This window comes from Callorhinchus milii, unplaced genomic scaffold (genome assembly GCF_018977255.1).
Source record: "Callorhinchus milii isolate IMCB2004 unplaced genomic scaffold, IMCB_Cmil_1.0 Scaffold147, whole genome shotgun sequence".
In the NCBI taxonomy this organism is placed as follows: Eukaryota; Metazoa; Chordata; class Chondrichthyes; order Chimaeriformes; family Callorhinchidae; genus Callorhinchus; species Callorhinchus milii.
Window position 1 is genome coordinate 47,981 of NW_024704888.1, and position 19,117 is coordinate 67,097.

The following is a 19,117-nucleotide window of genomic DNA, read 5'->3' on the forward strand; positions in this document are numbered from 1 at the left end:
CTCTGTCAGCCAGGGTCTCTGGGGAGGTCTGAACCGCATACCCAAAGCAGCCATTGCAGCTGCATGAGCCACAGTCATTAACCTCGCCCATTTACCCTCTATGTGTATCTGTGACCCTCTGTGACAATTCTCTCTCTCTCTGTCTCTCTTGCGTCTCTGTGTGATCGCTGCTGCTGCTGCTGCTAGCGGCGGCGTCCTTCCGGCAGCAGAGGACATCCACGTGACCGGCGGCGTCTGCGTTCGAAGCGTTTGGGGGCGGCGGGGATGGAGCAGCAGTACGAGTCCGTGGCCGAGTTGGGCGCTGGGGTCTACGGGGCCGCGACGACTTTCAAGGCTCGCGACCTCCGGGACCAGGGCCGCTTTGTGGCGCTGCTCAAGGGCCTGCGCCTGCAGACAGGCGGGGGCCCGGAGGAAGATGCCTGGCAGCTGCTGCAGCTACAGCTGCTCACGAAGCTGGAGCACCCCAACGTGGTGAGGTGGGTGTCTCTCCCACCCCTCGCGCCGCGTCACAATCCCTCGCAATCGTCGCCGCGTCAGCCTCCAATCCTCCACGGTCATCGTGTCTTGGTGTCACTCGCCTTACGTTGTCGCCATCTCCACCGTGGATGGAGTTGGAGCACCCCAACGTGGTGAGGTGGGTGTCTCTCCCACCCCTCGCGCCGCGTCACAATCCCTCGCAATCGTCGCCACGTCAGCCTCCGTCCTCCAATTGTCCACGGTCATCGTGTCTTGAAAAGATTAGGAGACAGATCGTCGTCGTCGTCGTCGTCAAACCGAGATGACTTCTGCGCTCTCTTGCTCTGATGTCTCCGACCCCGACCCCCGACCCCCGACCGGCCTGCCCCAGGCTGCTGGACGTCTTTGTGGATATTCGTGACGAGGGCGGCGCGCGTCACGCCGTGGTCTGTGAGCTCGTAGACCAGGATCTGTCCACCTACCTGGGGAAGTCGCCCCACACACCGTCCCACCACATCAAGGTGCCACCGCCAGCACCACCACCACCCACCCCGTCACTCCCTACCCCACCCCCAAAAGGCAACACCACTCTCAGAGTCTCTGTGTATCTCTATGGGTCTCTGTGTGTCTCTGTGAGTCTCTATGAGTCTCTGTGTGTCTCTGTGTCTCTATGAGTCTCTATGAGTCTCTGTGTGTCTCTGAGTCTCTATGAGTCTCTATGAGTCTCTGTGTGTCTCTGTGTATCTCTGAGTCTCTATGAGTCTACCAGTCTCTGTGTATCTCGCACGCACGTTGCCAGCCGAGCCTCGGAGCGGCTAACGAGTTTACACTCCCCCCCCCCCTCCTTGTGTCGTGACCTTGTGCCGTGCCCTTGCGCCGTGACCTTGCGCCGTGACCTTGTGCCGTGCCCTTGCGCCGTGCCCTTGCGCCGTGACCTTGTGCCGTGACCTTGCGCCGTGACCTTGTGCCGTGCCCTTGTGCCGTGACCTTGTGCCTGTGACCTTGCCGCCGTGACCTTGTGCCGTGACCTTGCGCCGTGACCTTGTGCCGTGACCTTGCGCCGTGCCCAGGAGGTGACGCGCCAGCTGCTGTGTGGGCTGCGCTACCTGCACGGCCACGGCCTGGAGCACCGCGAGCTCACGCCACGCAGCGTCCTGGTGACGGCCTCGGGGCGCGTCAAGATCGCCGGCTGGGGGCTCGGACGCTTCCTGGACAGCGCGAGCAGGGCTCCCACCCCGGCGGTGAGTAGAGAGAGTGAGAGAGAGAGGTCTTCTTGGTTCTTTCGGTAAAGTCGTCACGTAGAAGGGAAGTAATAAAATAATAAAAATAAAACATAATAAAATAATTCTCACGACGTTTCGGCCACAACGCAAGCAGCCGTCCTCAGGTGAAGACCAGGTCTGTCGGGGAGACAGCGTCTGAATCTGTCTTCCGGCCAACACCGGCGACGATTATCTTAACCGGTCCCGGGCCTCCCCTAGGTTGACTCAGCCCCAAAAGAGTACCCGGTGCGGTGCGCGGTAAACATCGCCACCGGGAGACAAAGGCGGCCGGGGCGGTGCTGGCCACCCACCCCCTCGTGTGCCGGCCGTCATAGGCGCTGCTAACGGCACTTGCCCCTACGGTGTGTGAAGGCTACACGGGGGATCTTTGTCTTTGTGTGTGTGCTGCTGTAGGTGTCCCCGTCGTGGTACCGCGCCCCGGAGCTGCTGCTGCTGGGGGTGACCTGCGGCCCGGCCGCGCCGACCTGTGGAGCGTCGGCTGCATCTTTGCTGAGATGTTTACACGCAGGTGCTCCTTGAGCACCGCCACCCGCACACCCACACACCTAGCAACCCACCCACCTAGCAACCCACCCACCTAGCAACCCCACCCACCCACCTAGCAACCCACCCACCTAGCAACCCACCCACCCACCTAGCAACCCACCCACCTAGCAACCCACCCACCCACCTAGCAACCCACCCGCCCACCTAGCAACCCACCCACCCACCTAGCAACCCACCCACCCACCTAGCAACCCACCCGCCCACCTAGCAACCCACCCACCCACCTAGCAACCCACCCACCAAACCACACACCCAGCCACCCACACACCCACCCACCCACCAATCCACCCACCCAGCCACCCACCAACCCACACACCCACCCACCTATCAACCCACCAAACCACCCACCCACCCACCTATCAACCCATCCACCCACCAATCCACCAAACCACCCAGCCACCCACACACCCACCCCACCTATCAACCCACCCACCAACCCACCCACCCACCCACCCACTCACTCACCACCCACCCACACACCCACCCACCACACACCCACCCACCTATCAACCCACCCACCAATCCACAAAACCACCACCCAGCCACACAGCCACCCACCTATCAATCCACCCACCCACCAAACCACCCACACAGCCACCCACCCACCTCTCCCGCACGCAATGTCACCACAGGCCTGGCAGGGTGGCGTCGCCATGGCGCCCGTGCCAGGATAGGTGCCCCCGTGGGTCCGACCGAACACCATGCCACCTCTCCCCCATTGAATTGGTGTTGTTGTTATTATGATGATGTGTCTTTCCGACAGACCTGTTCTTCTGAACACCACCAAGCTTGGCAGCGTATATTTAAGTATATATTTAAGTATATACGCTGCCAAGCCTGGTGGTGCTCATTCAGACGCTGTCTTTCCGACAGACTTGCTCTTCACCGAGGACGGCTGCTTGCGTTGTGGCCGAAACGTCGTGAGAATTGTATTTTATTGCGTTTTATTATTTTATGATTTCCCTTCTACGTGACTTTACCGAAAGAAGCAAAAAGGTTCTAAGCGACGTCGCATCAGGTGACCTCCTTGTCTCCCCTCAACGCAGGCCTCTCTTCCCCGGAGGCTCCGATGTCGATCAGCTGACGAAGATATTCGGGTGAGTAGCTCGTGGCGAGCGTGCCGTGGGGAGCGGCGCGGGGGGCCAATAGACGCCATCTCATTTGTTAGCGGAGAGCAATGTGGGTGGGGAGGGGGGGGAGGAGGTGGGGGGAGGGGGAGAGGGAAGGGGGAGGAGGGGGAGGAGGGAGGGGGAGGAGGGGGGAAGGGGGAGGAGAAGAAGGGGGGGGAGGAGGAGGAGGGGAAGGGGGAGGAGGAGGAGGAGGGGGAAGGAGGGGGGGGAGGGGGAAGGGGGAGGAGAAGAAGGAGGAGGGGGGGGCAGGAGTATTTGGCTGCTGATGTAAATTCCACAACAGCCACTCCGTTGCGCAATCATTGATGAAAGTGGGTTGATAGTCAACAGCCGAATTCTCACCGTCACCTCCGCCGCCCCCCCTTCCCCCCTACCCCCCCCTTACCCCCCCCCTCCCCCGTGTCCCCCATGTCCCAGTCTGCTGGGCGTGCCGAGCCTGGAGGAGTGGCTGCTCGGAGCCTCCCTGCCGCACGGCGCTTTTGCCGGTCTCCACGCTGCCCCGCGGGCCCTGGTCGACTCCACGCCGGAGATGGGGCTGGAGGTCGCGCCGGGCAACGAGAACTTGGCGATGGCGCTGCTGCTGGTGAGACGCGGGCGGATTGTACGCGACGGCAATTGTCGCGCTTCGACGGGGATTACCGTTGAGCGGGCAATAACGCATCGCCTCTCGTCTCTGTGTGTCTGTGTCTCTCTGTGTCTCTCTGTGTGTCTGTGTCTCTCTGTGTGTCTGTGTCTCTCTGTGTCTCTGTGTCTCTCTGTGTCTCTGTCTGTCTCTCTGTGTCTCTCTGTGTCTCTCTGTGTCTCTGTGTCTCTGTATTAACTCTGTGTCTCTGTGTGTCTCTCTGTGTCTCTCTGTGTCTCTCCGCGCCCTCCGCACGCACGGCCGTGCCTCCCGCAGGAGCTGCTGACCTTCAGCCCCCGCAAGCGCATCTCTGCGTCTGTCGCCCTCTTCCATCCGTACTTCTCTGAGGCCGCAGGCGTGGCCACGGGCGAGGCCTAAGGAGTAGGCCCTGGGGCAAGGCCTAAGGAGTAGGCCCCGGGGCGAGGCCTAAGGAGTTTGCGTCCTTTTTTGTTGCCCCACCTTAAGAGGGTCGCTTGTGTTGCGCCCGAAACGTCGTCATTCGATTTGTTTTAATGTTTCGCCGACGTGACTTTACCGAATAAAAAAGCTAAAGGGTAATAAAAGTTAACTCTGAAGCAGCAAAAGAATGGCGAGGTACCTCTTTGTTGTTGTTGTTGTTGTCGTCGTCGTGTTGTTGTTGTTGTTTTCACAAATGTGCAGCGGGCGACTTATTGAGAGCACACTCTCTCGCGTAACGCGGCTGCACACTGGCGATCCTGACACGCAGCCCCATCTCCGGCCTCGCCACGCCAGCTGCCCGTCCTGCCGAATATCCGTCACGAGGTCGGCCACGAAGAGATGATGCCGGCGAGCAGCGACGCAGCCAGCACCACGGCGGCACGAACCGCCGGTCCATCATCCCTCATATCCGCCAAGCGCCACCTCTGGCCACGCCCCCTTTCCAGAACCCTCCAGCCGCTTCCCAGAGGAGCTTCTTGACCGACTCCGCCTTCATCTTCACCCCAGATACGCCCCCCCACCCCCCATATAATGAGGCATTGCGTAATGCACCCATGACCGTAATCACCACTCCAGGCCGACAGGTGTCACCCTATAGTTATAGGTTATTTAAATCCTTTATACTGGTAGGAACGAAGTGAACCAGCCTACAATAGATTATATCGTCCGTCCGATGTCCGATTAGGTGTAGCAACATCGCCCCCTACTGCAAACACTTGGCAGGACCCTACAAAAACCTTTAGACTCAGTGAGGCTTTCCTGGCTAAACAAGTGTAACATTCCCTTATAATTCCCTGAGATAGTTTTTAATGAAAACATTTAAATTACAAATTAACTCACAGCGGCCTAAAGCCTACAGCTAGGCCTAAAGCCTAGAACTAGGCCTCAAACTCTCCCTTCGTATCGTACCCCCGCCATTTCATTTTATTATAGCCATTCATTTGTTCGTTCCTACCAGCCCACCCCGCAGGGACCTGTTCTAAACGGAATCAGCACATCAAATTAAATCCGCAGAGGAGGGGAAGACGGGTCCCAAGCATGCGACACTCACAACCATCAGTGGCAGATACTCGGCCGAGAGAGTCGAGAGAGAGAGGAAGAGACTTTTCAGGACTTTATTTCCGCTAAAACATTAACAAAAAACCATTACGGGGAAAAAACACACGTAAATTGTAAATCGATAAAACATCAAACTCTTTAACAGCTGTGTGTGCACGAACTACACGTGGCACAGGGATAGAGGCTGTGCAAACGAGGCGGTGCACGGACATCTCCGTGTGTAGCAAAGTCGCTACGTGAGTGGGTGAGTGTGTGAACAGATGAGTGGGTGAGTGTGTGTGTGAACAGGTGAGTGAGCGAGTGGGTGTGTGAGGTGAGTGGGTGGAGGTGAGTGTGTGAGGTGAGTGGGTGAGCGAGTGTGTGGGTGGGTGAGTGGGTGAGCGAGTGAGTGGGTGTGTGAGTGGGTGAGCGAGTGTGTGGGTGGGTGAGTGGGTGAGGTGGGTGTGTGAGGTGAGTGGGTGAGCGAGTGTGTGGGTGGGTGAGTGGGTTTTTCTATTTGATGAATCAAAATGCGATGTGAAAAAATATTTTTTTCTCCCCGACATTTTCAAAACGAAATGGCGTTGACGCGTCAAACACCTGAAATCATTTTTTTTTTACGGATTCAGTTGTCGGTTTTCATTAAAGTGTAATGACAGGGTCACGCCTGGCGGGGTCACGGGTCACACCTGGTGACGTCACGGGGTCACACCTGGTGACGTCACGGGGTCACGCCTGGCGAGGTCACGGGGGTCACACCTGGCGAGGTCACGGGGTCACGCCTGGTGACGTCACGGGGTCACGCCTGGTGATGTCACGGGGTCACACCTGGCGGGGTCACGGGGTCACGCCTGGTGACGTCACGGGGTCACACCTGGTGATGTCACGGGGTCACACCTGGGGGGTCACGGGGGTCACGCCTGGTGACGTCACGGGGTCACACCTGGCGAGGTCACGGGGTCACGCCCGCTGGCCTGGGAAGGGATTCACGGGTACGGCCACAGAGGCAACAACCGATCAACGTGAGCACGTCGAGTGAGCGGGCGGGCAACTTGCGGTTTGACGGTGAACACGGCAGAGCGGACGTGAGCTTCAGAGCGAACGCCGAGCGGTGGGATGCCGTCCGCGGCCTGACGAACGCCGCCGCGACGGCCACGCGGCACTACGGGTGCGTGCCGCTCGTCGGCAGGCGCGCGGCGACCGGCTGCCGGGGCGCGGGGAAGTCGCCGGGATACGCCGGGAGGTTCCGGACGGGGCAGCCGGGAGGCAGCGTGGCGGCGGGGACCGGGCCCACCCTCAGGGGGTTGGCGTCGCCGAGGATTTCGTAGAGAAGGCCGCTGGCCACTTCGCGAGCTCCTTCCGCGCTGGAGCTCAGCACCGCGGGGAAGAAGCCGCTGCCTTCCCGCATCATCCCGGGAACGGAGACCTTGTACAGGAGGCCCATGGGCCTGCCGGGCTCCGAGTGAGCGTGCAGTTCGAAGGTCGCGTGGCCCACGCCGGCGCTCCGTAGCAGCGCCTGCAAACGCGTCTCCCACGACAAGACGGCCGTCTCCGGCAGCTCGTCCAGACCGATTGGCGTGGGCCACGGGTGGTGAGGTGCCCGCCAGAGCAGCGTGTGCGCCGCCCAGCCCACAAACAGGTTGTGCGGGGCCTTGTCGGAGACGGCGCACTCCGGCGGCGGGAGGCCTGGGACTGCCGCCACCTCCTCCTCGTCTTCCATTGCCTCCTCCTCCCCCCCACCTCCTCCTCCCCACCTCCCACCTCCTCCTCCACCGCCTCCTCCCCCCCTTCCTCGTCGTCTTCCGTTGCCACCGCCGCGGCAGCAGCAGCAGCAGCCGCCGCCCCCGGGTCTCGCTGCGGGATGGCCCAGTCCACGTGGATGTCTCGGCCCCACAGCCGGAAGGAGTACGGCAGCAGCACCCTGCGGGCCATGCAGGCCGCGCGGTGGCTCTCGTATTCGACGAGCGCGAAGCCTCGGCTGTGGCTCCTGTCGTGGCGACAGAAGCGCATCTGGACGTCCACGACGCCCTCCGTGACGTCGCTCATCGCCGCCATCACCTCGGCCCGCGTCTTGACCTTCGGCAGCCCCGCCAAGAAGAGGCGGCGATTGTCGACGCTCACGGAACCGCGATCCGTCGGCCCGGGCGGATCTCCAAGTCGTGGAGTCTCCTGACGGCGTCCGCGGCTTGCGAGCGCGTCGCGAAGGTGGCGAAGGCGTAGCCGCGGTTCTCTCCGTGGTACGTCATCATGAGGCGCAGCTGGTACAGCCGCCCCACCGCCTCCAGCACGGGCACCAGCTCGTCCTCGTAGAGGTCGCACGGGATCCTCGCCAGGAACACCTCGCAGCCGCGGGCGGGAGGGGGCCCTGCCAGTCGGGCGGCGGTCCCAGCTTCCTCTGTCCGTTCTCCTGGACGATGTTGTAGCCCGTGCGCAACACGAGGTCCAGAAGGTCCCTCTCCACGCAGCTCATGATGTCGAGCATCGGCGGCTTTGTCCACGGCGGCGGTGACGACGGGGCAGCGGCTTGGGGCCCGTTGGAGCCCTTGACACTCACCGGCGCAGAAGCCTCGTGCCGACAAAGCCACGGCGGGGGCGGAATCAACTCGTGAAAAGGCGGGAACTCGCTCGGGCCAAGCCTACAGGCCCAGCAGTGGAGAGAGGAAGAGAGAGTGGAGAGACGGATGGAGAGAGAGCTACCTTTGTAAACTCGGAAAATCACAATAAAATAGAAACCCAAGAAACTGTGTCTTGACCTTTGAACCGCCCTGTATAATGACCCCTCACCCCCAGTAGACGACCTGGTACCCCTCCTCACTCATCCACTCACTGACCCATCCACGCACCTCACACACCCAGTCGCTCACACACTCACCTCACACACTCACCCACCCACTCGCTCACACACTCACCCACCCACTCACCCGCACACCCACTCGCTCACACACTCACCCACCCACTCACCCGCACACCCACTCGCTCACACATCACCTCACACACTCACCCACCCACTCACCCGCACACCCACTCGCTCACACACTCACCTACACACTCACCTGCACACTCGCTCACACACTCACCCACACACTCACCTCACCCACTCGCTCACACACTCACCCACCCACTCACCCGCACACCCACTCGCTCACACACTCACCCACCCACTCACCCGCACACCCACTCGCTCACACACTCACCTCACACACTCACCCACCCACTCACCCGCACACCCACTCGCTCACACACCCACCCACTCACCCGCACACCCACTCGCTCACACACTCACCCACCCACCCACTCGCTCACACACCCACCCACTCACCCACCCGCACACCCACTCGCTCACACACTCGCTCACACACTCACCCACCCACTCACCCACCCACTCACCCGCACACCCACTCGCTCACTCACTCACCTCACACACTCACCTCACACACTCACCCGCCACTCACCCGCACACTCACCCGCACACACACCCGCACACTCACCCGCACACTCACCCGCACACTCACCCGCACACTCACACCACTCACCCCCCACTCACCTGCACACACACTCACCTCACACACTCACCCACCCACTCACCCACACACCCACTCGCTCACACACTCTCCCACCCACTCACCTCACCCACTCACCTCACCCACTCACCTCACCCACTCACTGATGATGATGAGAGAGAGAGACACGCAGACTCCAAATATACAACAGTAGGCGTCGCCAGGGCCGGGATCGAACCCACGACCTCCTGCATACCAGGCGAGGTAGTTAACATCTCCTAGCCACCGTGATGATGATGAGAGAGACACACAAACTCCAAATATACAGCAAGGATCTTCAGTATCCGGATCAAACCCACGACCTCCTGCATACCAGGCGAGGTAGTTAACATCTCCTAGCCACCGTGATGATGATGAGAGAGACACACAAACTCCAAATATACAGCAAGAATCTTCAGTTCGGGATCAAACCCACGACCTCCTGCATACCAGGCGAGGGAGTTAACATCTCCTAGCCACCGTGATGATGAGAGAGAGACACAAACTCCAACTCCAAATTAAGTTTGAATGTTTGCGTGTCGTTAAACCGGCCATCAGCCGACAGCCAATTCGCAAGGTTTATCACGTGACATACCGTGCCAATCTGTCACTGGAGCAGCACTAACCGGTTGTGTGTTGGAGTGTCTGTGTGTACACACTGTGTGTGTCTGTGTGTGTGTACACTGTGTGTGTGTGTACAATGTGTGTGTCTGTGTGTGTGTCTGTCTGACACTGTGTATGTGTGTCTGTGTGTGTGTACACTGTGTGTCTGTGTGTACACTGTGTGTGTGTACACACTGTGTGTGTCTGTGTGTTTGTCTGTGTGTGTGTCTGTGTGTGTGTGTACAATGTGTGTGTGCACAGTGTGTGTGTGTATACTGTGTGTGTGTACAGTGTGTGTGTGTACAGTGTGTATGTGTGTCTGGGTGTGCATGTGTGTGTGTGTACACTGTGTGTGTACAGTGTGTGTGTGTGTACACTGTGTGTCTGTGTGTACACTGTGTGTGTGTACACACTGTGTGTGTCTGTGTGTGTGTTGTCTGTCTGTGTGTGTACACTGTGTGTGTGTGTACACTGTGTGTGTGTACACTGTGTGTGTGTACAATGTGTGTGTGTACACTGTGTGTGTATGTGTGTGTGTGTACACTGTGTGTGTATACACTCAGTGTGTGTGTGTGCACTGTGTGTGTATATACACTGTGTGTGAGGTGTGTGTACACTGTGTGTGCACTGTGTGAGTTGCTGTGTGTACACTGTGTGTGAGATGCTGTGTGTACACTGTGTGTGTACAATGTGTGTGTACTTGTGTGTGTGTACACTGTGTGTGTGCACTGTGTGTGTGTACACTGTGTGTGTGTACACTGTGTGTGTACAATGTGTGTGTACACTGTGTGTGTGCACTGTGTGTGTGTGTGTACACTGTGTGTGTGTACACTGTGTGTGTACATTGTGTGTGTGTGCACTGTGTGTGTGTACACTGTGTGTGTACACTGTGTGTGTGTGTACACTGTGTGTGTGTACACTGTGTGTGTGTGTACACTGTGTGTGGTGTACACTGTGTGTGTGTGTACACTGTGTGTTGTTGTACACTGTGTGTGTGTACACTGTGTGTGTTCACCACGCCCGGCGGACCCGTTATTCGATCCCGACTCCTGCCGGGGGAGGCGCTCCGGGCGCGGCGGGTCCGCTAGGAAAACTCGGGATGGCCCGAGGCCGACTAGGCCGCAGTCTTCCCTCCCCTCTGTTCTAGATGGTGACGGTGTTGCTGATGATGATGCTGTTGTTGTTGATGCTGATGATGTTGTTGATGTTGATGTTGTTGATGATGTGTTTTGTTGATGTTGTTGATGTTGTTGTTGATGTTGCTGTTGTTGTTGTTGCTGATGTTGTTGTTGATGCTGATGATGATGTTGATGCTGATGTTGTTTTGTTGATGCTGATGATGATGTTGATGCTGATGTTGTTGTTGATGCTGCTGATGATGTTGTTGATGCTGATGATGTTGTTGTTGATGTTGCTGATGATGTTGTTGATGCTGATGATGTTGTTGATGCTGCTTCTGATGATGTTGATGATATTGCTGCTGATGCTAGGGTGGTGATGATGTTGCTGATGATGGTGTAGATGATGTTATTAATGATGTTGCTGATGCTGATGATGTTGTTGATGCTGATGATGTTGTTGTATATGATGGTGTAAATGATGTTTATTGATAATGTTGATGATCGCATACATCAACATAATTTATTAATTTATTCAGTTAGGGTAGCCTCTCATTGTGGGAGGGAGGGTCTTGTACCCCAGAAGTGACGTCATGTCATCTGCTGCCGCGTGACGTCACGTCATCTGCTGCCGCGTGACGTCATCTGCTGCCGCGTGACGTCACGAGCTAACAGGAAGCTGGAGGTCCGCGTGTGAACTGCAATCCGAGGTGAGAAATTTCATTGCGGTTGTTGTTGTTGTTGTGGTTGTTGTTGTTGTTGTTGTGGTTGTTGTTGTTTACCAAGCTAGAGCCTCGCTCTCTCTCTCGTAGGGATGTCACTAGAGCAGCAGCAGCTTGTGAATCGATGTCCAAGTTGGAACTTTACAACGCGGGGCCTAGACACGCGGGGCCTTGCCTCCTGCCCTCGCCTGGTCGCGTTTGCTTTAATTCCCTCCCTTAAGTTTAATTTGTCTTCACGCGGCTCGCTACTTTGTCACTTTGGTTTATTGTAGATATTAACGCAGTTTTTTTTTCGTTTTTTACCAGCCCAAGCCCGCCTGAGCTGCTGTACCGCTCTTGTTTACAGAAGCTACCTGCCCACAACAACAACAAGGTGGGTGGGTTTTGTCAACGCGTGTGTCATGTTTTGACTTAAAACTTTCGTAACTGCAGCAATTCATATTCTTGGTTCTTTCGGTGAAGTCACGGAGATAGAAAATTTATAAAAATAACAATAATAAAATGAATAAAAGTAAACAAAATTGTAAATAAATAAAAAAAACCCACGACGTTTCGATCGCAACAAGTGGCATTTATTTGATGTTATTATCTGTTGTTATTGTCTATCTACGTGACTTTACCGAAAGAACCAAGAATACGTGTGGAAATGTGTATCGGTCAAAGACGCTAAACGTGCTGATGTTGACTCTAAATGTGGAGGGGAAACCCGGGAGATTCGGAGGAAAATCCACGCGACCACGGAGAGAGAGACACGCAAACTCCAAATATACAGCAGCAGCAGCAGGCGTCAGGGTCGGGATCGAACCCACGACTTCCTGTATACCAGGTGAGGTAGTTAACATCTCACCACGGAGAGAGAGAGAGACACGCAAACTCCAAATATACAGCAGCAGGCGTCAGGGTCGGGATCGAACCCACGACTTCCTGTATACCAGGCGAGGTAGTTAACATCTCACCACGGAGAGAGAGAGAGAGACACGCAAACTCCAAATATACAGCAGCAGGCGTCAGGGTCGGGATCGAACCCACGACTTCCTGTATACCAGGCGAGGTAGTTAACATCTCACCACGGAGAGAGAGAGAGAGACACGCAAACTCCAAATATACAGCAGCAGCAGGCGTCAGGGTCGGGATCGAACCCACGACTTCCTGTATACCAGGCGAGGTAGTTAACATCTCACCACGCAGAGAGAGAGAGAGACACGCAAACTCCAAATATACAGCAGCAGGCGTCAGGGTCGGGATCGAACCCACGACTTCCTGTATACCAGGCGAGGTAGTTAACATCTCACCACGGAGAGAGAGAACACGCAAACTCCAAATATACAGCAGCAGCAGGCGTCAGGGTCGGGATCGAACCCACGACTTCCTGTATACCAGGCGAGGTAGTTAACATCTCACCACGGAGAGAGAAGACACGCAAACTCCAAATATACAGCAGCAGGCGTCAGGGTCGGGATCGAACCCACGACTTCCTGTATACCAGGTGAGGTAGTTAACATCTCACCACGGAGAGAGAGAGAGAGACACGCAAACTCCAAATATACAGCAGCAGGCGTCAGGGTCGGGATCGAACCCACGACTTCCTGTATACCAGGTGAGGTAGTTAGCATCTCACCACGGAGATACGAGGGCTTCCAGGCATATTTATGACCATTTGCCCTCTCATTGTGTGCAATAACAGCTGTGTGATGAATTTGGGAAACTTTTTCACGACATTATGAATATATGAATAAGTATAGACGTGTAAGTCACGTGTGACTGTGTTTTTGCATTCATCTGTGCCTCGATACTGACGTGTAGGTGGTGTGGATATTATTTTTTTCTGTCTACAGCTGTCGCTTGGTCTGATGGAGCAAAGGCAGTCAGCACAGCTCGGTACGGCAAGGCAACAATGCGACCAGCGTGGATACAGCACGGAGCGGACTGTAAATTTGACACACCACCAGAGAGCACACACAGGAGAGAAACCCTTCAAGTGCACTGTGTGTGGGAAGGCATTTGCATGTCCATCTGCTCTTCAGACCCACCAGAGAGCACACACAGGAGAGAAACCCTTCAAGTGCAGTGTGTGTGGGAAGACGTTTGCACATTCATCAAATCTTCATGTACACCAGAGAACACACACGGGAGAGAAACCCTTCAAGTGCAGTGTGTGTGGAAAGGCATTTTCACTGTCATCTTCTCTTATAAAACACCAGAGAACACACACGGGAGAGAAACCCTTCAAGTGCAGTGTGTGTGGGAAGGCATTTTCACGGTCATTTTCTCTTAAAAAACACCAGAGAACACACACAGGAGAGAAACCCTTCAAGTGCACTGTGTGTGGGAAGGCATTTACACAGTCATCAAATCTTAAAAACACCAGAGAACCCACACGGGAGAGAAACCCTTCAAGTGCAGTGTGTGTGGGAAGGCATTTTCACGGTCATCTTCTCTTATAAAACACCAGAGAACACACACGGGAGAGAAACCCTTCAAGTGCAGTGTGTGTGGGAAGGCGTTTGCACAATCACCACATCTTCAAGCACACCAGAGAACCCACACGGGAGAGAAACCCTTCAAGTGTACTGTGTGTGGGAAGGCATTTTCACGGTCATCTTCTCTTATAAAACACCAGAGAACACACACGGGAGAGAAACCCTTCAGGTGCACTCCGTGCGGGAAGGCGTTTACACAGTCAGAACATCTTCATGTACACCAGAGAATGCACAAGCATCAGAATATCCACCAGGAGTGGAGTCTGAAATCAGCTTGTGAAAGTCAAAGTGCTGCAATGAGCCCATCCCTCATCAAACAAGAACCGGAAGAAAATCCCAGCTTGGACACTTTTAAAGGTAACGAGGTGAAATATGAAGAGGTGAAGGTGAAATTTGAAGAGGTGATGGTGAAGAGCGAAGAAGTGAAGATAAAATGTGAAGATGATGATTCAAATCCAGAATGGGACCTTCACATCGATGGAGGCAACGTGAAGCAGGAGGAGAATTCTGACTGTGAGGCAGAGTAAGGCAACTCCAAGCATCTTCTTGGTTCTTTCGGTAAAGTCACGTAGAAGGGAAGTAATACAATAATACAAATAAAACATGATCAAATAATTCTCACGACGTTTCGGCCACAACGCAAGCAGCCGTCCTTAGGTGAAAGAACCAAGAAGATTAATCCCTGCAGTCACGAAAGCTTTAAATCGAAACTCCCAGCAGTTTGTGGAGGTGTGGGTGGACTTCCTAGACAACACAAAGTCAAATGGAGACCCGGTAGATGTGTCAGCCTGAGACGATGTCGCTGCAATAGATGCACCTTTGTCACAGGCCTTTAATGACAATAACGTGAAGTTGAACACTCAGTTCCTAGGTTCAACCTGCAGGGTAAGAGCGAGTGGCCAGTTACTGCAGCTACATACTATTAACACTCCTTCCCTTTGTTAATGCTACCCCTATCCCCTTCCTTTGATGCTGCTAATTCTGCATAATGCACGGGCATAAGTAGTACTAATCACATACCTGCATTTCTCATAAATATGCTAAATGCCTCTTGATTTGCAAATTCCTTTGTCAAGGCACCCAGCTTATATATATGCTCCAAGCTCGTGTGCTGTTTCATTCAGACGCTGTCACCTCGACAGACCTGGTTTTTACCTGAGGACGGCTGCTTGCGTTGTGGCCGAAACGTCGTGAGAATTGTTTCATTTTTATTATTTTATTACTTCCCTTCTACGTGACGACTTTACCGAAAGAAGCAAGACGAGTGGCCAGTCTTAGTGGACCTGTGGGTTGAGTCAATCTCTCACCAGGAGCGAGAGCCAATAAGCCCCCAAGCATTCACGATGTTCTCATCATAATTGCTGTTGCATGGTGCTTGTCTGAAACACTCGAAGAGCATCCCCAAGTAGCAGCTGCCCCTGTGTGGCAGAAGGTGGTTGCCCTGCACCGGCCTGCGTGTTGTCAAGAGCCTGTCAGTAGGGGGCGATGATTGATCTGTTATCTCAGCTGTGTCGTTAGTCGGTAATGTTTAGAATTAGCTACATTTTTGACCCAGACGCCAACTTGCAAAGGCCTACTCGTTTTGAATTGCACAATTGTGTGTTTCACATCCACTGTTCAGTAGAGGGTGCATTCTTTAAATAGCTCCTTGTTAATAAGATGTTATCTAAACTATATTGTTCAATTTTGGAAGAACGTAATCAACCAGGTAGGGTGTTGACTGTTGTGTTGGCTGACTCTTGTGTTGTGTTGCATTATATTTCTAAGTTCACTGTTTTCTAATTCACTTGTTGTACCTGACGATGGTTGCTTGTGTTCCAATCGAAACGTCGTATTCTATTAAATTTCGTTCTACGTGACTTTACTGAAAGAACCAGAGAATAAGATGTTATCTGATGCAGTATATTTCACTGCAGTTATTAAATTTTGTGCATATGCCTGTCAATAATTTAGAATGAATACTTGTCTGATTGTGTGCGTACATGTAACACACACTGTACGTACACAATGTACACACAGAGTACACACAGAGTACACACACAGTGTACACACACACAGTGTACACATACACACATAGTGTACACACACGCACAGTGTACACACACACAGTGTACACACACACACAATGTACACACACGCACTGTGTATACACAGTGTACACACACACAGTGTACACACACACACAGTGTACACACAGACAGTGTATATACACACACACAGTGTACACACACAGTGTACACACACTGTACACACACACTGTGTACACACACACACAGTGTACACACACACAGTGTGCACACACACAGTGTACACACACAGTGTACACACACACAGTGTACACACACACACAGTGTACACACACACTGTGTACACACACACAGTGTACACACACACACAGTGTACACACACACAGTGTGCACACACACAGTGTACACACACACACAGTGTACACACACACAGTGTACACACACCCAAGGGGTCTCTGTTCAAGAGATGGAGCAATGGAAAATGGATCTAAATCAACTTAGACTCCAACCCCGCTCTGTGACGTCACCACTCAGCATTACGTCATCCGCGTGGAACGCCAGGGGAGGTGTACCTCGCTAGTGACGTCATGTCACCAAGGATTTCACCCCCCTCTGCCCAGTCCCCTGCGCTCTTGAACGTGACGTCACCTCCGCCTCGGTCACTGCAGAGATCGTTCCAGTTGCCAATCCTTATTTGGGCAAAGCCACGCCCAGTGACTGGCGGCTCATTAACATAAAGAGTTCGTTAAAGACGTCACCAGTTTATTGCGACGGTCTCATTAACATAATTTATTCATATTCTCATTTAGTTACAGAGCCGCTCGTTGTAGGAGGGGCGTGTCTCGTGCCCAGGAAGTGACGTCATGTCACCTACTACCGCGTGACGTCACGGGGTAACAGGAAGCTGTCGCCCCGCGCGTGCAGTGAAATCCGAGGTGAGAAATTCTCATCGTCGTGGTGGTTGTTGTTGTGGTTGTTGTTGTGGTTGTTGTTGTTGTGGTTGTTGTTTACCAAGGTAGAGCCTCGCTCTCTCTCTCTCTCGTAGGGATGCCACTAGAGCAGCAGCAGCAGCTTGTGAATCGATGTCCAAGTTGGAACTTTACAACGCGGGGCCTAGACACGCGGGGCCTTGCCTCCTGCCCTCGCCTGGTCGCGTTTGCTTTAATTCCCTCCCTTAAGTTTAATTTGTCTTCACGCGGCTCGCTACTTTGTCACTTTGGTTTACTGTAGATATTAACGCAGTTTTTTTTTCGTTTTTTTACCAGCCCAAGCCCGCTTGAGCTGCTGTACCGCTCTTGTTTACAGAAGCTACCTGCCCACGACAACAACAAGGTGGGTGGGGTTTTGTCAACGTGTGTCAATGTTTTGACTTAAAACTTTAGTAACTGCAGCAATTCATATTCTTGGTTCTTTCGGTGAAGTCACGTAGATGGAAAATTTAGTAAAAATAACATAATAAAATGAATAAAAGTAAACAAAATTGTAAATAAATAAATCCACGACGTTTCGATCGCAACACAAGTGTCCTTTATTTGATTTTATTATCTGTTGTTATTGTCTATCTACGTAACTTTACCGAAAGAACCAAGAATACGTGTGGAAATGTGTATCGGTCAAAGACGCTGCACGCGTGCTGATGTTGACTCTAAATGTGGAGGGCAAACCCGGGAGATTCGGAGGAAAATCCACGCGACCACGGAGAGAGAGAGACACGCAAACTCCAAATATACAGCAGCAGCAGCAGGCGTCAGGGTCGGGATCGAACCCACGACTTCCTGTACACCAGGCGAGGTAGTTAACATCTCACCACGGAGAGAGAGAGACACGCAAACTCCAAATATACAGCAGCAGGCGTCAGGGTCGGGATCGAACCCACGACTTCCTGTATACCAGGCGAGGTAGTTAACATCTCACCACAGAGAGAGAGAGACACGCAAACTCCAAATATACAGCAGCAGGCGTCAGGGTCTGGATCGAACCCACGACTTCCTGTATACCAGGTGAGGTAGTTAACATCTCACCACGGAGATACGAGGGCTTCCAGGCATTTTTATGACCATTTGCCCTCTCATTGTGTGCAATAACAGCCTGTGTGATGAATTTGGGAAACTTTTTCACTACATCATGAATATATGAATAAGTATAGACGTGTAAGTCACGTGTGACTGTGTATATGCATTACTCTGTGTCTGACGTGTAGGTGGTGTGGATATAATTTTTTTCTGTCTGCAGCTGTCGCTTGGTCTGATGGAGCAAAGGCGCTCAGCACAGCTCAGTACGGCAAGGCAACAATGCGACCGGCGTGGATACAGCACGGAGCGGACTGGAAATTTGACACAGCACCAGAGAACTCACGCAGGAGAGAAACCCTTCAAGTGCAGTGTGTGTGGGAAGGCATTTTCACGGTCATATTATCTTAAAAGACACCAGAGAGCACACACGGGAGAGAAACCCTTCAAGTGTAGTGTGTGTGGGGTGGCATTTTCACAGTCAAATAATCTTAAAAGATACCAGAGAACACACACAGGAGAGAAACCTTTCAAGTGTACTCTGTGCGGGAAGGCATTTGCACAGTCATCTTCTCTTAAAAAACACCAGAGAATACACACGGGAGAGAAACCCTTCAAGTGCAGTGTGTGTGGGAAGGCACTTTCACGGTCATCTGTTCTTAAAAGACACCAGAGAACACACACAGGAGAGAAACCTTTCAAGTGTACTCTGTGCGGGAAGGCGTTTTCTTTTTTACATCATCTCGTAAGACACCAGAGAACACACACGGGAGAGAAACCCTTCAAGTGCAGTGTGTGTGGGAAGGCATTTGCACATTCATCTACTCTTGTAACACACCAAAGAACACACACGGGAGAGAAACCCTTCAAGTGCACTGTGTGTGGGAAGGCATTTTCACAGTCATCTTCTCTTATAAAACACCAGAGAACACACACGGGAGAGAAACCCTTCAAGTGCACTGTGTGTGGGAAGGCACTTTCACGGTCATCAGATCTTAAAAGACACCAGAGAACACACACGGGAGAGAAACCCTTCAAGTGCATTCTGTGCGGGAAGGCGTTTTCAGATTCTTCCAATCTTCAAG

General features: G+C 53.6%; 2 protein-coding genes across 2 annotated transcripts; both read left to right on the forward strand.

The window, feature by feature from the left end:
- The first annotated feature begins 264 nt into the window (after positions 1-264).
- LOC121851807 (cyclin-dependent kinase 6-like) lies at positions 265-4,415 on the forward strand. The gene is made up of 7 exons (XM_042345895.1): positions 265-476; positions 848-977; positions 1,527-1,697; positions 2,133-2,212; positions 3,332-3,382; positions 3,833-3,998; positions 4,314-4,415. Exons 1-7 carry the CDS (start codon positions 265-267, stop codon positions 4,413-4,415), a joined length of 912 nt encoding a protein of 303 aa, XP_042201829.1.
- An 8,951-nt stretch (positions 4,416-13,366) lies between these two features.
- Positions 13,367-18,720, forward strand: LOC121851808 (zinc finger protein 2 homolog; the record flags this gene model as incomplete). Its single annotated transcript, XM_042345896.1, is given in 3 exon segments — positions 13,367-13,874; positions 13,877-14,211; positions 18,364-18,720. Coding segments are annotated over 3 exon segments (1,200 nt in total), but the record flags the coding sequence as incomplete, so codon positions are not given.
- Between the last annotated feature and the right edge of the window lie 397 nt (positions 18,721-19,117).